This window comes from Cibotium barometz, chromosome 44, assembly GCF_041138505.1.
Source record: "Cibotium barometz isolate CiBa-2024 chromosome 44, ASM4113850v1, whole genome shotgun sequence".
NCBI lineage: Eukaryota > Viridiplantae > Streptophyta > Polypodiopsida > Cyatheales > Cibotiaceae > Cibotium > Cibotium barometz.
In genome coordinates this window covers 42980531-42992029 of record NC_141089.1, presented here as the reverse complement: position 1 = coordinate 42992029, position 11499 = coordinate 42980531, and the positions used below count along the sequence as shown (strand labels likewise).

General features: G+C 39.6%; 1 protein-coding gene across 1 annotated transcript; it reads right to left on the bottom strand.

The window, feature by feature from the left end:
- Window positions 1-459: 459 nt before the first annotated feature.
- Window positions 460-4993, bottom strand: LOC147613312 (pentatricopeptide repeat-containing protein At2g03380, mitochondrial-like). Its single transcript, XM_086782598.1, has one exon. The coding sequence runs from the start codon at window positions 4706-4708 to the stop codon at window positions 1778-1780; it is 2931 nt and encodes a 976-aa protein (XP_086638724.1). The 5' UTR covers window positions 4709-4993; the 3' UTR covers window positions 460-1777.
- Between the last annotated feature and the right edge of the window lie 6506 nt (window positions 4994-11499).

Sequence of the window (11499 nt, the reverse complement as noted above, 5' to 3'; positions counted from 1 at the left end):
GATAGATTGCACCCAATACTCTCTCATGTGTTTATTTTAATTACAATTTTATGCTATCTTACTCATGGTAATAATTAAAGTTTATATTTTAATCCGTTTGAATAGTAAGTGATGTCTCTCCCCAAGATCCAAATTCCTGTCATTAGCATTCCTTGAGACAATGGGTTTTTTGAGCTTATGTACTTCATGTACCTCATCTATCATACTCATAAATCACTTGTACAAGAACAAGACACTAGCCCCATCGATAAGACTAAGACCCCATTAAGCAGATTTAACGTATTATCATCTTAAAGGTATATGTATCATTATCATGTCAAGCTTCATGAACACATTGAGAATATGATCCATCTTTGCATACATAGACTTTATTACACAATGAAATCAAGGATGAAGAAGATCAAGAGCTACATTGACATTACCAGCTACATCAAGAAGCTCTTCATCAACATATTGGTCATCAAGGAGAGACTCTCCCTTTATTTCAAATTTCTATTTTATGTTGAGTCAAGGATTCTCTCCCTAGGTCGTCCCCCAAAATCTGTATCTTTTGGACTTTTTAGGTTTGTTATATAGCCTTAATGTTATAAAAGGCATAGAGGGCTTCCTAAACCAGCCAAGACAAGCCCACCTGTGGTCACCCTTCTATCCTAAGTGAAATGTAATCATAACTATATGTCTAGCATCTGTTATCATTGATTGGCATTGTAAACCACCATGAATAAGACTTACGGGCATTTGGATGGTGATCATAAACAGCCTAGAGCTAGAGTAGTCATGGATATTTTGTTGAGGGAGGGTGTTGAAATAATACACCAAAATATCATGTGACATTGGAGAGTATCCGATCATTAGGTTTATAGCCAACTTGGTGTGAACAACCTCTTAGTTAGAGTCAAAAGATAGGGTTTAATGCCGATAAAAGGATATTGTACTTGGTGGTTCATTCATCTCATTCTCATTCATTCATAATACAATCACCTTGTGTTGTGCCCAATTTGCTCTCTTCTTCTTCCTCCTCAACCATGGAGACATTTCATCCTCCATAGCTCCATGGTTGAACCTGTGATTGTCAACAGACACCACTATGGAATCGCTCGTCTCTCATCATCCTCCTTGGATTTGGAGAGAAAAATCTGAAGTTCACTTACTGACTATCCTCGCGGAAATTGGAATGGACTCTACGATGGATTGTTGTCCATCTGTCTAAATCACCTCCAAGCCTAGTAGTGTTTGCTCTTGGGCTCATCTACTAACTTGGAACTCTGTCATCGATACCACTTCCATCACTCCCTCCTGTTGAGCTTCATCTATGGATGGACTTACCACACTATGTGGATCTCTTGTCGGCAAGCTGCTAACTTGTTCTCCAACAACTGGATGGACTTACCACTGTATGTGCTACCTTTCTTGCTTGGATCTCTTGTCAGTAAGCTGTATACTTGTTCTCCAACAGCTGGATAAACTCCTCAACCCTCTCTATCTTGTGTGGAATATGGTGCCTCTATGCTCTTGTAGAGATCGATGTTGGTGGACCATGCTCTCTCCCAAGAAACCAAAGAGCTCTCTACCATCTGCCAAAACTCCATGTTCTGTACCTGCCACAGATGTACTTGAAGAAAGCAAACTCATCCTTGCGCAATGGAGGAAGGGTGGGTATAGGCAACAGAGGATGCCCCACAGTGGGCTCCAACAGTGCCATGCACTCTGAACCATGCCAAGTATTTTTATGGTCCTGACCATACCTGCTTGATGCATGTATCTTCAACCAATACTCCTAAAGTTCATTATACACTGACAACAATTCCTTCACTAGTTCCTCCACCTGCTTTTCCAAACACAGCTTCTGTAACTCACTCAGTTTAGAGTGACCATTCGACCTCCCAGCTGCAGCAAGAATACTCGAAAGCAATAAGAACGGAGCGTCATTCTTAGGATCCAACTGAAAACAACAAAGAGCTGCTCGTACTCCCCGTTTTATATCACCATGATTTCTGCAGGAACCAAGTAAGCTCAACCATGCCAAGTAAATTTTGTCAACAGGCATACTACAAATCAGGTCTTCTGCTTCCTCCAGATGTCCTGCACGACCAAGAAGATCAACCATGCACACATAATGATCAGACCTGTATGCTAAACCATAATCTCTGACCATAGACGAGAAATAACGTCTGCCATCATCTACCCGTCCAGAATGACAGCATGCCGTAAGGACACTGATAAAGGTGACCTCATCTGGCTTAATGCCCTCTACCTGCATCTGAGCAAAGAGCTTCAAACCAGCTTTGCTTTCACCACACTGGGCACACCCTGCAATCACAGCAGTCCAAGAGACTACATCTCGATGGTGCATTCTACTAAAGACAATTTTGACACTCTCTATGCTCCCACATCTCCCGTACATGCTAAGAAGACCATTTCCCACGGCGAGATCTGCTTCCAAGTTACCTGCAACAATAGAAGCATGGATCTTCTGCCCCTCTTCTATAGTTGCCAGATTGGCACATGCAGCAAGAAGACAGGTGAAGGTAATCTTGTCCGGCCTCACACCCTGAAGCTCCATTTTCCAGAAAAGATCCACAGCCTCATTGGCTTGCCCATTCTGGACATAAGCTGCAATCATGGCACTCCAAGAGACTAAGTTTTTCTGATGCATCATGTCAAAAACAAACTTCGCATTATCCAAACTGCCACACTTGCCATACATATTGACAAGGGCATTCTGTAGGATGCAATCTTCCTCATAACCAGTGCATATTGAAAGTGTATGTAACTGCAGGCCAAGTTCTAGGGATCCTAGACTGGTGCAGGCATCAAGAACAGTTACAAATGTCACTTTATTTGGTTTGATGCGCTCAAGCTGCATTCGGTTGAAGTAATCCATAGCCTCCTTCCCATGCCCATTCTGAACTAATGCTGAAATCAAGGCATTCCAAGAGATCACATTCCGGTTAGGCATTCTTTCAAACAGACTCAATGCCTCATCCATGCTCCCACTTTGGCCACAGACGGTCATTAATGAGTTCCATGAGGCCACGTTCTGCTGAGACATTGTGCTGAATATATCTCTTGCTTCATCCAGAAGACCACATTTTCCATACATATTGACTAGTGCATTACCCACATACACATTTTCCACATAGCCACTATTAGCAATGGCATCATGGATTTCCTTGCCCTCTTTCAAGGCTCCAAGGTTAGTGCATGCATCAAGAGCACACACAATGGTTAAGTGGTTTGGCTTTACTCCTTCACGCTGCATCTGACAAAACATTTCCAAAGCCTCTTTATCATGTCCATCGTGGGAGCACGCCCCTATCAGAGCAGTCCAAGAAACCACATCCCGCTCAGATATTTGATCAAATACAAGCCTTGCACTACAAAAATCTCCACATTTAGCATACATGTTAACGAGGGCATTTCCAACATTAACATCTTGCTCATATTTGCAATCCATGATTGCAGCATGGATCTGTTGCCCTTCTGCTAGAGCTCCTAGGTGAGCGCATGCAGTGAGAGCAGAGATGAAGGTAACCTTGTCTGGCTTGATGCCTTCAGCCTGCATTCTATAAAAGAGACCCAAAGCATCCTCACAATGCCCATTTCGGGCGTAGGCTGCAATCATTGCACTCCAAGAGATCACATTGCACTCCTGCATTCTGCCAAACATCACTTTTGCACCCTCTAAGTTTCCACATTTGGCATGCATATTGATAAGTGCATTTCCCACCGGATCATCTCTATCATATCCGGTGTCAACGATGGTAGCATGGATTTTGTGCCCTTCATCCAAATTCGCCATACTAGAGCATGCATCTAGGGCGGTAAGAAGAGAGATTCTGTTTGGTTGAATGCCTTCGTGCTGCATTTGAATAAACAGATCCAAAGCCTCTTTGCATCGCCCATGCTGGATAGAAGCTCCAATCATGCCATTCCAAGAAACCACATCCCGACATGGCATTCTGATGAAGATCCCCTTAGCATCATCCAAGCTCCCATTTTGAGAAAATGCACGAACCAATATGTTCCATGAATACTGGTTAGGGTAGGGCATCTTGTGAAAAGCTGTTCCTGCATCGTGCAGGCTCCCGCAATTCCCATACATTTGGACAAGGCAATTAGTCATGAAAGTGTTACCATCATATCCACATGCTATAATTCTAGCATGCACAAGTCTACCATCAGAAAGGGACTTAGACTTGCCATGATGCGTCAAAAGAGATGGAAAGGCATCAAAACTCTCTATCTTGTTGCACAGATGATCGAGCTCTACCTCCCCACAGTTTTCCATACATGGTATGCCCTTTAGGTGTACGATCTCTAGGTCCTCCATGTGTAAGACCTTGCCATGATGCTTCAAAAGAGATGGAAAGGCATCAAAACACTCTACCTGGTTGCACCGATCATCGAGCTGGGCCTCACCGCAGTTATCCATCCATGATGTGACCTCCTGGTGTACGACCTCTGGGGCCTCCCGGTGTACGACCTCTTTCTCCGACAGAAAACAAGTGTGTTGCATGGAAACATCCACTAGGGTTGCAGCCCTTTCTGCGCTTTTGATAAATAGAGATCCCCTCCTTGCTATGCGACATTGAACACAGACAATTGTCGCTGTGCCAGTCTGCAGGTGAAGCTTCGATGACAAGGGTGTATCTGGAGTCCAAGGAAAACCGGGCCAAGGAGGAGCGGAGCAAAGAAGGGGAACCATAGCTATGGCACCATTTGCATAGCAGGCGTCACATGCAAGAAACTGTTAATCGAACGAACAGTTAACTGCCTTAGCGCTGATCATGTATATGTACTTTTTGCGTGCATGTCAATTCTTTGTTTGATGATTCTTCATCTTCATTATGCTAGGGTCCTCAGAGGCTCTGCCGGCAAAGCCAAGTATCCTACATCAAATCCAGTTCAGCAGCCACATGACAAGCACACCGAGTCAGAGCCTTATGTCTACTTATGTCTACACAAGACTCCTCCGTTTCTAGCAAAAAAGAGGACAAAACTTTTTGAAGTCTTTGTGACCATTGCAATAGGAAACGCATACATCAATGTGTGTTCCTGGAACCGCTCGAAGAGTTTGTGAGAATGGAATGTTTGAAGGGTCTGTTTGCATTGGAAAAAGAAGGCACTCTCAATCATTTACACTTCCAGATGGTGATCACTCTCATGGCTCCATCACTCATAAGCATTGGTAAGATTATCAAAAGGTACTTAGGTGGGGACTTCTTCAAACCAGAAGGCGCTAAGTAATGTGCAGAGGTCTCCATCAAATAAGAATGCATACATATCTTGGATTATTCCAAATACCGGAAATGGGATGAGTAGAAGAAGGTCCTCTGCAATATGGAAAGTGATGAAGCTCCCTCACCTTACACAATGCATAGATATAGATGAAATCTTCTTCATGGATACTCCTAGTGGTGGTAGGTACTTCACTCCAATGCATGGCCACAACAACATCAATGAAGATGACTCTGACAGAAATGGAGATGCATCCCATGATGATTCCAATGAACATGATGCACAACCGGGTACTCAAAGCAATCCCATCATCATTGATGATGGTGGGGAAACTGCTAATAACCAGTAAGACTTCAGTCAAGCATATCTCTCTGTTTGGGAGAAAACTGAGAGATTCAAAAAAGGCATTGTTGATGGTGAATTCATGTCATTGTCACCGAGTGTTTGTAAATATGTTGGCCTTTTAGAGGAAGACGCATGCTTTATGTAGTGATGTTAGTTTTTGGATGCTTTCATAAGAATTGTGTGGTCAGTGTTAGTTTTTCCTATTTTGGTTTCTCTCTTTCGGTTGGATAGAAGTACTTTCTTATGCAATGTGTGGTGTACATGGCTGTTATATGCACATTATGTGTGCACATGCTAGGAGGCTAACCCACATTAGGCTTGTGAGCATGAGAGCATGGGAACAAGCTCTAGTGGAGCATGGGTTAGGACTAACCTTAAGGGTTGAGGTTAGGACTAACCTTAAGGGTTGAGGTTAGGGTCAGGCATCCAAGGGTCACACATGGAAAATGGAGAGTCAAGAGTCACTTGAGAGCCTCCTATATAATAGGGGCATGGGGCACACTCAAGGGATGGAGGCTAGGTTATGTTATGTTCTCTTGTGCTGCAGAGGATTATAACTACTCACCTACCATTTCACACTATATCTACATGCTGCTAGATTGGAATCATACCTCTTGGTGGTATGGGACATCAAGGTAAAGATATGAGGTACTTCATTTTAATTTATGTGTGCATCCCTTAGGCTCGGGGGTGGTCGAGTGGATGAGTTTATGCCTGATTTATGCATGTTTATGCATAACAATTATCTAGAGAGAACATAGGGTTTTAAAAGTGGTATCAGAATCTCTAGTTAATTGTTATTATTTTTTCTTTCTTATTTTAATTTTTGGTAATTTTTTAAAGTAAAATTTAATATTTACTAAATAAAATATTATTTTATTGATTTATTTTGATGATTATCATATGGATCGTTGATATGGCGGTTGAAACGCGTGTTTCTTCTATTCAATGGACGAATCGACGTTGCGGGAAAATTTCGTGAGTTTAGTGCTATTTTTTTCAATTATTTTGGGTTTAAAATAAGCATTTGTGGAATTTTTACCAAAATACCGCACATTTTATTGCAGATATTTGTGGTATAGTAAATTCTTTGAATTTTTATAATTTTTTAGAATTTTTCAGAGCATTTTTATGAAAAAAATATATTTTTATGCATTTTGGCGGGTTTTCTGCGGAGATGTTATCGATTTTCTGCCAATTTTCTACTGAAATGTAGTGTGGGGCAGCCAATTGATGCATTGAATACTCTCCCGTGTGCGTGGGACCCTCTTCTCCTTTCCACGGAGATGTTATCGATTTTCTACCAATTTTCTGCTGAAATGCAGTGTGGGGCAGCCAATTGATGCATTGAATGCTCTCCCGTGTGCGTGGGACCCTCTTCTCCTTTCAAATCTGAATTTCTCTTCTATTTTTCTCTCTCGCGTGTGACGCCTCTTATAAGGCACAAATTGATTAAATTTTAATCATAATTAAACTTTAATTATGATTAAGATAATCTTAATTAATGGTTAATCCTCCTCTTTGTTAACAGAGAAGGAGAGGTGGAGAAAGAGAGAAGATGGGAGATGAATGGAAGAGAGGAGAGAGGAGAGAGGAGGGGGCTCCTCCCTCTCAGGATAAATCGCGCATGGGGGGAGGCTGCGCTGCAACGCTGGGCGAAAAATCGCCACCCCCCAAAAATATTTTTTTAAAGGTTTTTAAAACCTTTGCTTTAAAATCTTTATTTAAAGCCTTTAAATATATAAAAGAAGAGTCTTTTTTCAAAAAAAGCTTTTCTCAAAAAAGCTTTAAAAAAAGGAAAAAAGAGATTTGGTTACCTGAAAACTTTTCTTTTTTCATTGAATTTTTTTTTCTAGGAATCTCTTGGCTTTCCGCATTCCCCGAAAACCTATTGGCTTTCCGAATTCTGGGAAATCTTTTGACCTTTCGAATTCCAGAAACTTTTGACCTTTCACATTCCAAATTTTTTTTTGTCTTTTCATTTTTCCGAAAGTGTTGGCTTTCTGTATTCCGGGAAAACTATTGGGATTCCGAAATTTTTTGACCTTTCGTATTCTAATGCGTTCGGGGTAAATTAAAAATTTCAAAAAATTCTTGAAAATTAGTGAAAATTTAGACAAAGATTATTTTAATTTTTTAGAAAATGTGGGGTTGGTGTTTGGCATGTGGTGTGTCCATTCGAGCGCTCGTGACCATTTAAATTCCTTTAAAATATATATATATTTTTTTGACCCAAAATTTTAAAAAATCCATTAAAATTATAAATTTTTATTGGATTTGAGAATTGTTGTGGACAGAATTGGAAATTTCATGAACGATGGGATTCTCAAGAGAAATTAGAAATTTTCTAGAAATTATTTAAAAATCCTAGAATTGGTATTTTTTAAAAAATATCAATGGTTTTTTGGTAAATCTAATTACTAAATTTTTTTAGAAAAATATAGGTTGGAATGCCATAAGATAGGTTTGGTGGAATTCAAAATTATCGTATTTTGAGGCCTATAAAATTAGGAGAAAAAATAGAAAAACATTATGATTATTTTTACTCGAGAATTTAATATTTTCGAGGGTTATTTAATGTTGAAGTATGTTTTCTCGTACTACTAGCATTAGATAGATGCACGTTATTCCAAATATATCTCGTATTAGTAGATATTACTGTTTGGATTAATTCTAAACGATGTTTTCATGATTTTTTACCATTGTTTAGCCTTTTTTTTTTGGACATGTTCCTTAATTTCTTCAATGATGGCTAGAATCTGCGTTCAAAGTGTTTTTCACGTTTGACAGTTTTCCATGATAATTTATTTTGCACTTGTTTAAGTGTGGTCTGTGCTTAATTTCTTAAGCCTAAGACAAATTCTATCATGGGTTAGTTGATATGTTTGTTTTGGTGAATTTATTGGATGTTTTTCAAGTTTTATATGGACTCATCAGGTTCTACCTAGATCACTTGTGTCTAGGGGTTTTTTAATGAGTGCTACACACATGTGTTTCACTTTCTTACTTTGGAGTTTTGCTTGAACGACACCACATTCATATACTCCGGTTTGATGAGTTGGCCACCAATTTTAATGTTTCTTTTGGCATTATTAATGACCATTAGATGGCATGCATTGATTTTTATGATCAACTATGGTTTTCATGGATTCAAGGAGCTTCTACACTTTTATCCATGGTTTTATAAGGATCTTTTGATCTTTTGGATAATATCATGTGCTTTGAAGATAGCATTTGCCTTCGTTTTTTACACATAATTTTGGAGTATATTCTTGTACTCTTGTACATATTCCAACTTGGATACCTAGTTGCTTATGTATCTAGGTGAGTTATTTTTCTACCCTAGCTTTATTGTGTTTATTGGGTAGTTATTATTAGAAAGGCGTCAATAATTCAAAATTCTTTTCTAATGATGTACTCGGAAGAGTTATTCCTTGATGTGGTCTCATGAATATAGAGACAGGTTTTAGTATGTGAAAGTCTGGGATAAGGCCATCTTATTCCTTTTATACATGATTTTATTCATTTTTCCTAAACGGCATACTAGGGAGTTTCAAATTACTAAGGTATGTATGGGTGGTATCATGGTGGTATGGGATGCTAGCGATTCCTCGCATATATTATCTTACGAGATAATTTTGGCTCAAGATTGTTGCTTTGCTTACATCACTTGGCATAGTGACCTTAACATTCAAAGACAATCTCATTTTTTGACTTCACTTGAAGTTTTAGTGTAAGCATTCTTTAGATAAACTTCTTTTATCGATAGCCTATATGTTTTGATGAGTGTAATCTCGTCGGCATATTCATTTGTTGAAATCTCTTTCTTTAGAGTTCAACGAGTTTATCTTGTTGTGTTCGGATTAAGGAAACTTGGAATCTTCTTTTCTTGGCATTTCTTTCTCTAGTTCCGTACTTTAAGTGATTTATACAGTCCACCTAATGGTTTACAGATGTACATATGTGATTCATCGAGACGTTGATGACTCCTTATGTTGATATGGGTAACTCAGGATGTTGATGATTCCCTATGCAGATGTAGGTACGTCAGGCCGCCGATGAATCCCTAGTTCATGTCGCGTTAATGCCATCTTTTCCTAATTTATTCTGAATGGTTTACAAAACAAGGAAACTACTTGAAGCATGAATTCCTCTGATCATCCACAGCCTGATGGGCAAAAAGAGCGTGTGAATCAGATTATAGAGAATATGCTTTGTGCATATGTCTCTGGAAAAGCATCAAATTTGAAAAAGTAACTTCCAATGATGGAAAAGTAACTTCCAATGATGGAATTTGCCTATAACACTTCTAAACATACGGCTATTGGTTTTAGTCCGTTCATGCTTATGTATAGGTATCAACCCAGGGCACCTATTGATATCGGTCTTAAGGACATTGAGCTTGACGTATCGAGGGATTTCTTACGTGATATACAAGAAATGCTAACCAAAGCTCGGGATTCTATCAAGAGTGCTCAAGATTAGGTACGGTTCTATGTTGATAGAGGATGATCAACTTGGTCTTTTGAACCAGGAGCATTGGTTTATTTAAAAGTTCCTAAAGACTCTCAGACTTTGTCAAAAGAAAAATGGCCGAAATTATCTCCTAGATATTGTGGTCCATTTCGAATTATACGTCGGATTGGCACGATTACGTATGAACTAAAACTACCTCCACATGTTAGAGTTCATCCAGTCTTTCATGTCAATAGATTGAAAGGGAAACTGGGGGGTGAGGATAACACAATTACTCCTTAAGAACTCGTTGAAGATGAGAATTTATCCTATGTTCCACATGAACCTGAAAAGATACTTTAATTCAGGGAAAAGAAACTTTGTAGTTGACTAATCCCTGAGGTTAAATTAGAGGTGGAAAGATAGGGAAATAGAGGATTAGACTTGGGAGTCGGTTGAGAATGTTCAATGCAGATTTCTTTCTTTTCATCGCAAGAGTGCAATGTTTTAAGAGAGGGAAAGTATGTTATATGCACATTATGTGTGCACATACTAGGAGACTAACCCACATTAGGCTTGTGAGCATGAGAGCATGTGACCAAACTCTAGTGGAGCATGGGTTAGGACTAACCTTAAGGGTTGAGGTTAGGGTCAGGCATCCAAGGGTCTGTTAGAATTCGTGGTGCTCATGCTAGATCAAGTATGTGGAGGAGAGGGACTCACAAAATATAAGAAAAATATCTTGCTTATTAAGTTGTTTATGAATACAACTAGGCCTTGCTCAATACAAATTGCCTTCTAGCTCCACCTTTAAATAGGTGAGCTAGTGGATCTTAAGTCCCTTCACACACACACCCTTCTCTTTCCCTTCTACACCTTAGTCTCTTAATACCCCCCCTCAATACCAACTATGAAAGTAGATTGGAATAGGTGGTATTGGACATAGGTTGCCTTTATAACATTAGGCATACAAGGATGTCATGGTGGTGTGGTTATCTAGGACTTACAACTATGTTCCTAGAGCCTTAGAGGCTAATACAATGATGCCATCTAAGTCTTTATTTGTTGTCGATGAAGATGTACACCTCAATGATGGTACACCCCACTCTTTGTGCTTGCTTGAACTTTTATAGTTGACATGCTTTAGACATACATGCCATTGCTTCCACATGCTTTCCACCTTGACGATTCTCACACAATGATCAAAACAAGGCTGCCACCCTTGCTTAAGTGGTTTGCACATAGATGTTTCTTCAACATGCTTGATGCTTCCTTGAATACCATACCTCCTCCATGGGCAATGAGGCCCTTCCTTGTTAGAGTAATGGTTATGAGGTAGATTTATATGGGAAAGGGAAAGGGAGGGTCTTACCACTTGCCTTATGGATTGGTCAAGGGCAGTGTCTACTCCATAATTACAACAAAAGCTTTTGTGCATGTTGGTTACATGATACCCAT

Coding starts and splice junctions, on each gene's coding strand:
- LOC147613312 (XM_086782598.1), bottom strand. CDS start 4,708: ATGGTTCCCCTTCTTTGCTCCGCTCCTCCTTGGCCCGGTTTTCCTTGG.